This window comes from Podarcis pityusensis, assembly GCF_964106645.2.
Source record: "Podarcis pityusensis genome assembly, chromosome: 5".
In the NCBI taxonomy this organism is placed as follows: Eukaryota; Metazoa; Chordata; class Lepidosauria; order Squamata; family Lacertidae; genus Podarcis; species Podarcis pityusensis.
This window is the reverse complement of record NC_138032.1, coordinates 20,466,109-20,481,409: the sequence shown is the minus strand read 5'-3', so window position 1 is coordinate 20,481,409 and position 15,301 is coordinate 20,466,109. Positions and strand designations below refer to the sequence as shown.

Here is a 15,301-nt window from a genome sequence, read left to right as displayed (position 1 = left end):
AGCAGAGGTGATCCTGGAAATTATATGCTACTTAATTATGTGTTTTGGGTAAACTGGTAAAAAGCAGTATTAAAGATAAAATTATGTATGGAAGAACAAGTCTTGCTGAAGAATAATTAGAATGACTTCTGCCAAGCTAAGGTCTGTCTCAGCTTTTACAGTTCTTGGGAAGTGTTCTTGGACTTTCCAAAAACTAGTACAATGTAAATGGTGGTGCAGGGGCTGCAAAAGAAAGGGGGAAATTGGTAAAAAGCCCATTCCTCCAGCAAGAGCCTCTTCTGGATTGCAGTTCCTTTCTCACGACTGCTCTAGTTCACTACATGTGTGAAAGGACTTGGAGGAGTTTAGAGATGATTGAAGATAATAGGTGACCATTAAGGCCAGCTGAAGGGATGCGGGTGGCGCTGTGGGTAAAAGCCTCAGCGCCTAGGACTTGCCGATCGAAAGGTCGGCGGTTCGAATCCCCGCGGCGGGGTGCGCTCCCGTTGCTCGGTCCCAGCGCCTGCCAGCCTAGCAGTTCGAAAGCACCTCCGGGTGCAAGTAGATGAATAGGGACCGCTTACTGGCGGGAAGGTAAACGACGTTTCCGTGTGCTGCGCTGGCTCGCCAGATGCAGCTTTGTCACGCTGGCCACGTGACCCGGAAGTGTCTCCGAACAGCGCTGGCCCCCGGCCTCTTAAGTGAGATGGGCGCACAACCCTAGAGTCGGACACGACTGGCCCATACGGGCAGGGGTACCTTTACCTTTTAAGGCCAGCTGAACTTGATTCACACTGCTTAGCAAGTGTTAGGCAACTGTTTTGGTGGGATTTAGCCTATTTATGGATGTTAGAGTACATTGTCTTATGCTTCATTATACTTTTAGAAAGTTGGTTAGGGTGAGATAATATTTTTGTATGATAATGTTCATATCTTCTTAAGGGCTTTTAAAATATATCCAGCTGGGCTGATCTGGGTGGCAATGAGGACCATTTCAATTGCCTGACCTGCAATACTTGATCGTTTTTCTGACAGTGACATCCAACTGGTGTCCTTCTGATGATGGAAGACATCTGTTGGTGAAATGGGAGGAGAGGCCATTTTCTGCAAAACCCCCCCCCCATCCTCCCAATTTGCTCTAGATGATTGGAGTACCCTCTGGAGCAGATGGGCCATGTTTTGAGGTATTTAGCTATGGGGAGAAATTGACTCAATCCCTGTACTGCTGGCAGATGCATTTAAATTGTAGAAGGACAGCAATTGGATACCATCTATAACCAGTAAAAATCTTACGTCATTAAAGTGTTACAGGTCAGAAAAAGATGAAATGAATTGAAATGTGTTTTTGGTTGTTGTTATGGCCGTTTTCAAATATTCTGTAATTCAAAAACACAAAAGTAACCATGACTTTTATTGAGAAGCTCTAGACCCCAGGTGGGCAAAAAGTAGATCAGGATTCACCACTAGATCTTTGGGTGATCTGAAGTATCGGCAAGGATTTCTAACAATGGCAATAGCAAAGTAGGCTGCTGAAGTGAAGAAAGTTGTGTGTGGAATGGGAGCAGGATAAATTGGAGTGGGGTTTTTTTTGTTTTTGTGTTTTTGTTTTTGGGGAGAATTAAGGCCTTTAGTTCAGTTCTGGTAATCAAAACCCTTGTATTTTGCACCAGACTCTGGTTGGTAGGTTTTGTGGTTCTAGTTAAAACAAAAACAAAAGCCATCCTGGAGTCTGCTCATACCTGCTACAGGCTGTTAGCACATCACTCCTCAGTTGCTGATATGTGGCTGGATAGTCACATGTCATTGTGGAGGAGTGATTTGCTGAGAACACAGGCCACATGAGACAAAATTAGCTTATCATAACCTGAGACAAAAGGCACATCCCCATACGGTTTTACAGTTGATTAGTTGTATGTTATATGGACAACCAACTTCCTCTTTAAGGTGTAGGTTTTGAAGGCTAGTGCTGGTTGTTCAGTGGCCCTTTAATTATCTTCAAAATGTTGGTGTGGAATTTCTAAAACTTGTCTCCTTACCCTGTTGATAATCCTTGAGATGGAAAAAATATGCCTATCCTTCTGGATGATAGCTAATGAGAAACATACAGAAAGCAGCAATGCAGACATGCCCTGATTTAGCAGTCTCATGGAACACAGTAGTGCAAGGATAATAGATTTCAGGAACAGTTTGCTCTTTCAAATTCCAAATAACTGTTTTATGAATTCAACACAGGAATATTTGGTTTAGAATTTTTGCATGCACACAGTATTTTTCCAGTATTGCACTGAAAGAAAAACAAAAAATGTTTATTCTCCTGATTTTAAACTGTGACATCTTAAACTTCTCAAAATAGAGTATGTGTAATTCCTCAGCACATTCACTTGGAAGCAGTTGTTTCGCTGGAATATTCTTCTAAGTGGGCTAGGCTGAGCATCTCCATTTATGGGCCATATTAAAACATTTTAGGATGTTATGCATTTGCTACCATGCTCAAATAATGGGCCAAGAAAGGAAAATAAGCATCTCCTTTAAAATACCTTAAAAATTCCTACTGGTACATAGAAGTCAAGAAAATGAACAAAGTATAGGTTACACAGAAACACATGCCTAACTATGAGATAACAATCTCTCTTTTAAACTTATAATTTTGCTATCTTTCAAAAATATGATGAACTGTTCCTATGCAGGGAACAAAACAGTTATGAAGAACAAACTGCCATAGAGAAATAAATAAATCAAATTTAAGCCTCGTAGTTTATTGAATCTAAATTTTGCCTGGTTAGCCTAAGAGCTATATATAAGCAATCCATCTTGTGTTGATAATGGAGGATCTTGAGACCCACCTAATGTTTGCATTATTAAATTTCAGTCTAATGAGCTTTGCTAATACATATTGAAGATGGTTGTAAGGAGTGGAATGTGAATCTGAGCAGGATAATTTGAAAGAAACATAAGCTGAACATTTTACATGACTCAAGGGGTATAGCTACAATTACATGTATAACCAAAATTGAATTTAAATGGAATTTCTATTATCCTTATCCTGCTACTAGGGAGAATAAAGTGTAAATGAAGTAAAAGTCTTTACAGCTATCAGTGGTTTGTTTTTATTATCTAATTTAATAGATTCTTGTAAAGATATTGCTGGCAGAAAAGTTTTAATATTTCATGACTTTAAATGTAGCCTAAGTGTGTCTAAAAGCTTGGAAATGGAAACAGATGTCTCTGTAATTGCTTCTATCATTTCAGAGCATCAGTATTTAAATTGTATATTTTAAGAAGGTGTAGCTACTAAATACAAAGAGACATTAGACTTTGAAAGTTGTGGTCATGTGTCATTCATGTGCTTCATACTCACTATGTCAATTGAATATTCATATAACTAATGTATTGGTGCAGCAAACTAACGTAGAGCAAAACATCCAGTATACTAGGCATATAATGGATTTATTACATATTAAGGGCTGGTCTAAAGTCTAACTACCCACGTTTTGGTTCTTCATCTTCGACATGGCAGTACTTTTTAAAACTTAATATTTCATCAACTATAATGCTATTAGAGACTTATTCCAAGTTCACTCATCAGGCAGTGAGATGGCAATAAAAGAGAATGGCCCCTTTGAGACATTAACACTTTGGAATAAATGATGTGCTAGAACAGAAATTTAATTAATTTACAGAGTATATTGATAGTCCCTTGTTACTGTGCTGTATATTTTTAATCTTCTTTAACATCTGTAGTAAAGTGTTTAAAACCCCTGCAGTTGAGCAACTTGTAGATAATTAAGTAATAAGGGAAGCTGTTTCTAAAGGAAAGGAGACTCTTCTTAGAAGATGCTGTAATAACATGAATTAAATGCTGCTGCTATGACTTGCATTGAAGAAAAATATATGTAGAGGCCCTGATCCATCAAGTGAAACTCTGTTGTGTCTACAGAAGGAAACAGGAAGCAGTACAAGGTTTCTTCATCCAGCAGACCAGTAGCAAAGGGGGCACCAGGGTATGGCATGCTTTGCTTATGGAGCCCAAACACTGGAGACATATAGCCCATGAGTGCTTCAGTCTATTATCTAGTGGAAAGGTATTGGGAAGAAAATGTGTGGTGGGATACTTCAAAGCATCCACATATCTCAAAGATAGTCTAAGGAAAATGTTCAGCTGCTCTAATGGTTTCTTCTTTGAGCATCATGTATGTATTTTATACAGGGACAAGTTGGGACTTGAGACAATCCCTTCTTGTGTCCACAGTAAATTGCATTTTCCATAGGACACAAGAAGTGTCTTTCTGACCATCCCTCATAAGAAGTTGTTTTATCAAAAATGTTAATTACTGAACAACTAATTAGCATTTTATTTATTTTTAGCAAAAGCTGATGAAGCATTAAAAGCTAAAGAAAGAAGTGAAGAAGAAGCAAAGAAGAAAAAGGAAGAAGGTAATTCAGCTATTAAATTTAGATGAACTAAAAGTACTGTTTTTATAGAGAGATAGATACAGATACAGATACATACGCAAGCCCTGGTATATGTACAACCCAAAACAAGTCAGTTATTTGGCATATACAGAGCACAAGACCCTAATAACTAGACAAGTCTGAAAGAGAGACATTTGTACTTTGTATCTCTCAAATTATTCCCCTGAATGGTTAAGGTACTTCCAAAATATCCTTAAAACTGAACTTTTGTGTATGCATAGCTCAAAACACATAGTTTATTATTAGAGTCAAGTAGTAGTTCCAGATTAGTAGAAAATAAGACATTTTTACACCAGAGAAAACATAGGACATACCTATTATGGAGATCAGCTTTTCTGCACAGAGTAGGTAAAGTTGAACATGGGACACAATGTTGGGTTGTGTGAATTTTATTACTTCATTACATTTAGTTTTGTGGGAAGAGGTTAGTCCAAAATCAGCCAGTAATAATTATCTATTCTTGAAGAACTGAAGCTTCATTTACAAGTGGGTGCACATGTATGTTTCCTACTAGTAGCTATAGATACTGCTGTTCACCTCAGTTTCCTAAAAAAAAAAATACTTTCATGTTCAAGCACCTGAGACGGAGAACTCTGATATCTAGGGGAGAGGATTAGCCTTTTGGTGTATTGCATTTTAAAAATAGTAGACAAGTGTTTCTCTGATGGATTGGTACGGAGAGAAGCACTAACAAAATGGTGTAGAATGGAGTTGAATTGCTCATCAGCAGGCAGATCCCATACAATATTCAATAGATGTCCATGGATGTTCATAAGATTACATTCTACTCATCCTAGTAGCAGCTTCACTATTGGGAGGGGGATAGCATTTTAGGTTAAAATGTTGAGCTTTCAACATTCAGAAGGTACCCCTGCAACTGAAGACTTAACTTGAAGAAAAATTACCAATCATGCCTTCATTACATAGAAAAATGTTTTTATGGAGTGACCATAGGTTGTAACATTGGTAGGTTGATTCATTGGTAGCCTTCTGTTTTCTCCAGTTAGTCTTTTTGAGATCCCCACAAGTTTTGTGCTAGAAATATGTTCGCAAGCTTTAAAATACTTCCTGTATGAAACACTGGTTTAATACAACCTGAAAACTTGAGGTCAGTGAATTGGGATATGTAATTTTTATTCCGACAAAAGCAGACATACTGAGAGAGCTTATCCCCCTTCTGCCTATAGTAATCCCAAAGGCCAGACTATCTTGTCTCCAAGTCTTCCTGGTCTCTAAATATCAGCATTTGGTGTGCATAGTTAAATTGGATGATGGAGAACTTCTCTAACTAGATGCCTAATATACAGGCAATTGATATACACAATATACTGAACTTCCTGATGTGCAATGCAAAACTGAAAATCTAAAACATAATTAGCCTCATAGATTTTAAGCTAATAATTTTATTGCTTCTCAGTAACTGCAGCAGAGGTGATTATAGATGTTCAAATTTCATAAACTTTTCAGTTTAATGATCTATTCAAAAATGGTTGAAGCTTTATTCCCTTTAACTTCAAAGCACACTGGGCACTCATTACATCTGAAGAAAATCTTTTCTTTTATGTTAATTTTCTAATTAAGTTATCCAGATACACTGTGTGCATGTATTATAATAGACATATAGGCTTCTCACATTTAGCAATGTCCATTGTGACAAAAGATAAAACTGCTAAAGTTATTGCCCCCTCTAGGCCAGTACCTCTACTCTTGAAGCAGTAATAACCGAGAACAAGAGTTACCTGCATTTTCCCTGCCTTGAGACCCTAGCATGCTTTTAAGGCATCTGGGTAGGTTTTTGTAGTTTTACTTTGACTTAAAGCTTAAATTGGAAAGTATTTAAAAGGGCATTGTGTGAAAGTAAAACTGGATAACTCAACTGTGCTTCATGGACATCCTAACTTCAAAGTGGAATGTAGCTTCCTCTAACTTAGTCTGTCATCTCAATAGTACTCAGCAGGTGATTAAGCACTTTCAAGTCTGGGAGCTTTCATGTAAGAAGTTACATCAGGAGTGTATTAAGATCCCAGGGCAACTTGTTCAACGTGAAAGTGATTTGTTTGCCTTTGTGGAATCTTTATGATGCCAGAGCCTGGTCAACTTGAAAACAGAGGCTAGGGCCCAAAACTCCTCCCAATCCATTCTGTCCTAGGAGCAAAGCACAGATGATGTGGGAGAATTGTGCACACATCAGCCAGGGGAGAGGGAAGGAGCTTGGGCAGCAGGTGAGGGGAGAGTCTGCTTCCTGTTGTGCCATTCATTCATTCATTTTCCATCTCTCTCCACCACCACACCCTGCCCAGTGGCTATTAATCCACAGGAGAGATAAGACAGGTATCCTATTGTGCCTCCCCCACAGCAAATCTGTTGTCGGGTTTCTTTTTCTTTCTTTCTTTTTTGAGGGTGGGAAATTTCAACCAGAGAAAATGATGTAGGAGAGAAGGGTTAAATACCTCCCACAGCACTGCTGTTCTGAGGCTGCTTTTAAGTTTTTATAAAGATTATCACAGAGCTCCCACGTCAAGATACATGCAGTTTTACTCCTAGCTACAAGTTTATATTCTTTATTCCGAAGTTAATCAGAAGTGGTGTGCTATCTGGCTTTCAAAAAATGTCTATCAAATTAAGGCTATATTTCAAGCCAAACTACGTAAAAGTCCAAAATACTCCTTCCCCATTTGTAGTTCAGTAAAGATATTGTGTGATATGCAGTCCATAATCTATTCAAGAGCTATATACTGGTTGCTCAGAGATTTCTTCATTTCCCGTATTGTTCTGGGTTTACAATTGATTCTGAGAGTAAATGAAACTCCAGTTGCGAACCATAACGATACTAACTAAATTCTTGGAGAGAAACGATTTAGTAGTAGTTCATTTATTAATTGCTTCCTATGAAGGGCATCCAGTGATGCTGAACATTGGAAGATTCAGGACAGACAACACATAGTGCTTCTTCACGCAGCACCTTATTAAAATATGGAATTCACTTCCACAACCAATAGTGATGGTCATCACCTTGAGTAACTTTAAAAGAGAGCTAGACAAGTTACTGGAAGATAAGACATATCAAAGGCTACTAGCCATGATAACTATTTTTTCTATACCACTGTCAGAAGTGGAATAATAATAATAATAGTAGTAGTAGTAGTTATTATTATTATTTATACCCCGCCCATCTGGCTGGGTTTCCCCAGCCATTCTGGGCGGCTCCCAACAGAATATTAAAAACACAATATAGCATTAAACATTAAAAACTTCCCTAAACAGGGCTGCCTTCAGATGTCTTTTAAAAGTCAGGTAGTTGTTTATTTCCTTGACACCTGATGGGAGGGCGTTCCACAGGGCGGGCACCACTGCCTGGTTCCCTGTAACCTCACTTCTCGCAGTGAGGGAACCACCAGAAAGCCCTCAGAGCTGGACCTCAGTGTCCAGGCTGAATGATGGGGGTGGAGACGCTCCTTCAGGTATACTGGGCTAAGGCCCTTTAGGGCTTTAAAGGTCAGCACCAACATTTTGAATTGTGCTCAGAAATGTACTGGGAGCCAATGAAGGTCTTTCAGGACCAGTGTTATATGGTCTCGGCGGCCACTCCTACTAGGACACACAAATGGGTAGTGTTGTGCTTAGGTCCTGCTGTTGATCTAGGCATAGTCATCTGATCAGTCACTGTAAGAACAAGATGGTGGACCAGATGGGCCAGCGGTCTGATCTGGCAGGTTCTTACATCCTTATCTTGAAGTAATGGCTCCATCACAGTGTCCAGTGTCATCCAGCATGTAAAGAAATCTGGGGGAAGGCACAAGTTATATTGGTCCTACTGTCACCACTTCAGAGTCCAAGCATATTTCACTCATATCCTGAACTGAATTAAAAGGAAATAGACACATACACCCCACCACCAAACCTGATGACCACAATTTAGCACCAGCCTTAGAGCCCCCAGAAAGTTGGTTGGGTGGAAGTGACCAATAGGACTATACACTGCTGAAAGTTTCTGTCTCTGAGCTATCCAACAGAGCCAGCAAAGATTAACAAAGCAGATAGAAATTAAAATTAACAGTATGTAAAACTGAGGGCAATCTTGAGGGAGTATGGCATCTCTAAAGGGATCTTGCAAGAGGGAGTTGAATGTCAATGAGGGGAAGTCCTTCCAGCAAGGAAAGTAAAAGGTGTGTCAGGATTTTGCAGTCATTTATGTGGGGCAGGAAATAAGACAATACCTGGCATTGCCAGTAAACGTACATAGTCATCAATGTACATGTTGCAGCCTTTCCCAAGTGTTTCCCATGGTGCAGCCTTTTCCTAGTGTTTTGCAGATATTTTGGACTACAACTGCCAATCAGCCTCAACCTCAGTCAGCACAACCGTGCTGTCTGAGACTCATGAGAATTGTAGTCCAGAATATCTAGAAGACAGAATATCTAGAAGTTAAAGAAGGCTGCCATAGTTCTTTAAAAAGTAATTTGCCCCAAAGAGCTTACAGTGTGAACTTTGACCAGTAGGGGAAACAATAGTTTCCTGTATTTTTGAAAATATGTCCCCGTTTGAAGATTGAATTTTGTAACAAATTCTGCCACTGGTTCAGTAACAGATACTGTCAGTATTAAGAATTCTGCTGATGTAATTTGCTTGAAAAATAATCTGAAATGAAATCCAGATTGAGGCCAAAATACCTTTTGAAATGATTTCAAGGAATTAGCGTGTTAGAAAATCATTTAATTGGTGTAGGAGGGGGAAGTAAACCAGATAACCACAAAATTCTTATAGGTGCTTTTGGCAAAGCTAGATGTATGAAAGTTAATATCCGAAGGAAATATGAGGAATAATTGTTGTCTTACTATTCTTAACTTTTGTTGAAACACCCCCCCCCCACACACATTAGCCATATTTTATCTGAATACAGGGTGTATCCAACTAAGTTATACACAGAGTAGACCCAGTGAAATTTATGGATTTAAGTTAGTCATGTGCATAATTTTTAATGGGCTTACTCTGTGTAGAACTAACATTGGATACAACTTCATATAGTTTATAAATTCTCTGCAGCCAGCAAAAACTATTAGTCGAAAATAAATATTGATTTGTAACTGAAATTACCGATTCATTGGATGCTTAGCTTTTATTCCCCATGCTTTGCCTTGTATTTAAAATAAATGCAAGAAATTGCCCTGCCCCTCTCTCAAGTCTTAAAGGAGCACTTTGGAAAGTAGCAGGATTCTGGAAATGGACTGCTTTGCTAAGGAAAACATGTGGTATAAAGAAGCGTATTGTTTTCCAGCACGTGAAGAAAGGTTGTTCTTTTATCTGCCCCTTAGTAATGGTGTCTTAACATTACTTTTATTATAATTTTATTGCCAAATCAGGTGTGAGATTAGATGTTGGATGTTACATGTAATCTGCTCAGAAATCAAATTATTTGACCTCCAAGCCCACCACTACACCCTCCTGCTGGTTTGCTGTTACATATGCGGCATTTTCCTGTCATGAATACAAATGGAGGACAAATTAGAATTTACAGACAGCTGACCTGAGCTACAGATTAGAGACAAGGGGGCTTGTGCTACTTTAAATGTTTTAATTATCACAGTCCCTATAACCAGTTGAAGGACTCCCTCACAAAAATAATTTTTATAGCAGAGTAGGGGAGGTGTGAGAGATTTCCCCCATCTAATTTGAATTTGACAGAGCCAAATTGCACTTCCATTGGAGCTATGCTAATTTTCTGCATAAAATTAGGTCTATTAATAAAAATACACCACTTTTACAAGAATGTTTTCAATGGCAGAGGGTGTTTTAATTTGGGACTAACTGAAAACAGCATTTAAATTTTATTTATGATGGCATCAGGATTTATGACAGCTTTATTGGCAGACCTGATTTTCTTTAAATTCTAGGCCTGGCTAGTCAAACTCAAAGTAAATTAAATATGTGGCCACAAGAGCACTGTGATAAGGTGCAATATAAATACTGCTGAAGAAGAAAATGGTACTTTTCCATATTAAAACCAGGCATGTTGGATTACTGCTATGAGGTGCTTAAACGGTTGACTTTAATATATCATGCATAATACAATTAAAAGTTTTCTTGATTTATTAAAATGGAGCTGCTCATGAAAACATACAATTTGAAAAATGTGAAGTGAAAGATGATTAAAATATCTGACAGTGATAACACTATTTTGGTACCGGGAATGAATCAGTGTGTAAAAGATTTAGAAGGGATTATAGGGAAAAGACATTTGTAAAAGTGATCTTAAATATCAAAGGGGTAGAGTGAAATAAGGACTCGTTTCTTTGAATTCAAGAAATAATATTGACTAATGCTAAATGAATATGTTATCCTGATGCCTTCATTCTTGAATTTGCATTTTTGTTTCTCATGTGTGTTGGCCCAGTGTTGAATTGATTAGTTATGCCTAGCTAGTAAGCAGTGAAACATTTTATATACACTTGGGAAATAAATTTGGCAGAAAATCAGCATGAGTAGATTTAATTATCGCTCTGAGACCTTTCCCTTTTCTAGCTTAGTGATCCTGAAACTCCATGTGTTTCACTGAAATCTGTGTGGACGCTAAGCTTCGCTTCCCAATTTGTTCCTCCACACAATGATAAGCCAAGCAATTACTGCTTTATTGATTTTTCATCATGGCAAATTTAAAGTTGATTTTTCCCTGAAAAGGCAGGGGTGATTAAGTGTTTCCCCTCAGTTTAGTACAAGAGAGCTGTGTGGCAGAATCTAATATCCTGAGGTCAACCTCTGCAGGGAGATAATACGCTGTCTTGGCCACGTGTTAAGGAGAGAAATCAGGGCTACAAATGTGATAGGATATATGTGGAGACAGTTTAATTTGCTCCATTTATATGAACAATTCACATGGTCCCTGCTTGGAAAACATTATATTGAATAGGCTTGGAAATAAAGCCCACGTGAGCAGAAAGAAAGGGTGAGTACAAATCAGCAGAATGTTTACCAAATTGTTCTTTAGGGAAGATAACTGTAGTTTCAAAATATTTATAAGTAACATTTGTAAATATTGTTTCAGATTCATATGGTAAGATCTTTAATACAATACTGAAGGGCTGCATCTAGCACCTTTAGGATGTTTTTTCTTTAAGTCAGAAATTAAGAATCTGGAGAGTATGGACATTCCAGTTGCAATCTGTATCATTCATGCAGTTAATGCTTTGTGTAATATGTAAGTTTTTAAACGCACCATTCTCTTTGTTATTCTGACAATGAGACCTGTGGTGTAAGGTGATTTTTAGTTCCATTCTGCAGATAGAAATGACTCATCAAGGTGCTTCTGTACTCTGTCATAGAATCATAGAGTTAGAAGGGACCCCAGGGGTCTTCTATTCCAACCCCTTGCAATGCAGGAATTTCAACTAGATCATCCATGACAGATGGCCATCCAACCTCTGTTTAAAAACCTCCAGTGAAGGAGAGTGCACCACCTCTCATGGGAGACTGTTCCACTGTTGAACAGCTCTTAATTTTAGAAAGTTCTTCCTGGTGTTTAGTGGGAATCGCCTTGTAACTTGAATCCATTGGTTTGGGTCCTACCCTCCAAAGCAGGAGAAAACAAGCTTGCTCCAACCTCCATGTGACAGCCCTTTAGACTGCAAGTGTGGGAATTACAGAAGTGCATGCACCTTCAGGGATAGGGATAGGGATAGGGATAGGGATAGGGATAGGGATAGGGATAGGGATAGGGATAGGGATAGGTGTCTGTGTCCTGTACATAGAATGGCTGGAACTAGCAGGATTCTAATGCAGCCTTCTGTCTGATACTTAGTTCAGAGAATATTATTTTATTTATATTGAAGAGAATTCAGTCTTGCTACCCCCCATTCTGCAGCCTCCATTCACCAGCAGGCTTGACCCAAAGTTTGTAGAATTCCTTTAAAAAAGAAAAAGAAAAGAAAAACCCTAAGAGGGGCACCAGAAACAGTTCAGTGGGCATTGTTATGCATGGTTGCAGTAGATGGTCAGAAAGCCAGAGGGGAGGCAGTTATGTGTGGTCATGCTGGAGTCTCCCCTAAAGGGTGTCACCATCCCCTACCGACCCAAGCCATCCAGTTCTCCTGTCATCTTTGCAGGCGGTCAGGACAGGTACAGCAGCGGCAGTGCAAGTAACCTCCACACCACCCCATCAGTGTGCCTCAACTCTGACCTGGAGGGACCACCTCAAGAGGCCTATACCATTCAAGGACAGTATGCCATTCCACAGCCAGATCTGACCAAGCTGCAACAGTTGGCAATGCAACAGTCACACTTTCCAATGTCTCATGGCAACACTGGATTCCATGGTTTGGATGCATCAGCTCAAACTATTTCTCATGAACTCACCATTCCAAATGATCTGATTGGATGCATCATTGGGCGTCAAGGCGCCAAGATCAATGAGATTCGCCAGATGTCTGGGGCGCAGATCAAAATTGCCAATCCAGTGGAAGGATCTACTGACAGGCAGGTTACCATAACTGGATCTGCAGCCAGCATTAGCCTGGCTCAATATCTAATTAATATCAGGCTTTCTTTGGAGACTGGTGGAATGGGAAGCATCTAGGACAATGCAACCGCCTCACTCATTACCTGTTTCTGCTGTTCATCCCCACGGTCCATCTGTGTAGTTTCTGAGCAGTCAGCGATTCCAGGTTTTAACTAGTTTGTAAATTTTCAGTTCTACATGCTTTACCCATCTACTCATGTTTTTTTAAAAAAAATTGCAGCATTTTAATTCCCTTTCTCTGTTCAGCTGTTAAAATGCTGATTCATATTTTAGTTTATACGCTTCTCCCCCTTTCTTGGCTCATGAAGTTTTTCTGTTATGTCATGAGATGTAAGAGTGGAATTAATACATTTGAGTTTAGTTCTGTAATGTCAGAAATTTTTTAAAAAAATAAAAAGATGGACTGGGAAAAAAGAAAAAGAAAACCAGAGGGGAGGGAGAATGGCATATCCCAGAGGAGGGCATGGCTGGATAGGACCTTGGTCAGGAGCTTTCCACACAGATAAATTTCACTGCTAGTCCTATTTGTTTAGTTACTTTAAAAAAAATGTAGATATTTTTCCCTTTTAGAACACAGAGGGCAGATTCTATAGCTCAGTGTTCTCTGATAAATCAAAGTAGCATGTTGGTATGAGGGCACATCCAGACCACTTCTTCCTGATATACTAGCTTTCCTGAGCAGGAAGGTTTTGACTTGGGGGTATTGAACCAACCTCCACATTATGAAGTGGTACGGTCCCAAGATTGCAGCGCATCAGACTTTTTGGGTGCATTAACCAGGCATTGTGTTCACTCAGGTATCCTTCCTACATAAAATTTTACAGTCTTCTCCTGCATAGACAACACGAGAGGTCTGGAGGGTGGAAACACAAAAACGGGCTTTTTCTGTGATGACTCTCAGCTTATGGAATGCTCTCCCCCGGGAGGCTTGCCTGGCACCCTCATTACAGTGGTACCTTGGTTTACGAACTTAATCCGTTTCGGAAGCCGGTTCTTAAACCAAAGCGTTCTTAAACCAAGGTGTGCTTTCCCATACAAAGTAATGTAAAACTGATTAATCCGTTCCAGATGATGAAAAACAACCCCTAAAACAGCAATTGAACATGAATTTTAATATCTAATGAGGCCATTGATCCATAAAATGAAAGCAATAAACAATGTACTGTACTGTACAATCAATAAAACAGTATTGATGATTTAAAAAAATGAAAATGTGATTTTTTCTTTCTTACCTACACTGATGATAGTCATTGTTTGGATGGGGGGTTGGGGTCCTCTTCCAGATTCACAATTGGTGACTCCTCTCCTGCCATTCCTTCCCTTGCTTTTTTTTTACATCACTGCCACCTACACCACTGCCACCTGGTTCAGACTCACTGGATCTTTTCCTTACCAAGAATTGATACTTGCTTTTGCCGATGTTTAAAAACTTGTCTAAAGTGAGACATTGCAGGTGTCAGTGGCATGACTTACAGCAGCTTTATCAGGGTGATATTTTTCAGCAATAGTTTGCACTTCAGCCCATTTTGCAAACATTTCTTTGATTGTTGCTGTAGATAGACTTTCTCTGCTCTCCTCCTCCGAAGATATTTCCTCAGTTGCCGCCTTTTGCTGCTCCATCAGAATGTTTTGAAGTTCTTCTGTGGTGAGCTTAGTCCTGTGCTCCTCCACTAACTCCTCCACATCAGCACCACTCACTTCCAAGCCCATGGAATTTTCCAGAGACACAATCTCCTCAACAAGAAGAGCATCCTCTTCAACAGCCTCTGTTACATGTTCTGGGACAGCTTCTGGCCACAATTTCTTCCATGCTGCCTTCAGTGTTCTCTCCATCCTTTGTCTATCATATGTAAGCAATGGAGGATATTAAAATGATTCTTCCAGAACTCTCTTAAGGTTAGCTCTGTGGCCAAGGTCACCTCAAAGCACCTTTGGAACAATGCTTTGGTGTAAAGCTTCTTAAAATTAGATATGACCTGCTGGTCCATGGGCTGGATGAGAGAAGTTGCGTTGGGGGGCAAAAACTTTACACGGATGAACGCAAACTCTTCCAACAACTCACCCTCCAAGCCTGGAGGATGACCTGGAGCATTATCCATAAGAAACAGGCACTTCATTGGAAGATTTTTGTCCTGGAGGTATTTTTTCACACTTGGCCCAAACTCAATAAAAAATTGTCTTGTTACCCAAGCTCTGCTGTTCGCCCTCCACATCACATGCAGTTTGCTTTTTATGACATTGTTCTTCTTAAATATCCTGGGACTCTCAGAATGACAGACTAGCAAAGGCTTCAACTTAAAATTTCCACTTGTATTTGCACAAAATAAAAGGGTTTGCCTA

At 39.4% G+C, this 15,301-nt stretch overlaps 1 protein-coding gene across 3 annotated transcripts in view; it reads left to right on the top strand.

The window, feature by feature from the left end:
• RSRC1 (arginine and serine rich coiled-coil 1) overlaps positions 1 to 15,301 on the top strand; it is a 161,430-nt gene that overhangs the window by 121,877 nt on the left and 24,252 nt on the right. For 2 of the 3 annotated variants that reach the window (XM_081008253.1, XM_081008254.1), the window contains exons 7-8: positions 4,345 to 4,413; positions 12,549 to 14,173. In XM_081008253.1, coding sequence (XP_080864379.1) covers positions 4,345 to 4,413; positions 12,549 to 13,018 — 539 coding nt within the window. In that variant the 3' untranslated portion in view covers positions 13,019 to 14,173. Of the gene's footprint in view, positions 1 to 4,344; positions 4,414 to 12,548; positions 14,174 to 15,301 lie in introns of those variants that run through there. The other variant, XM_081008255.1, reaches the window with a different exon arrangement.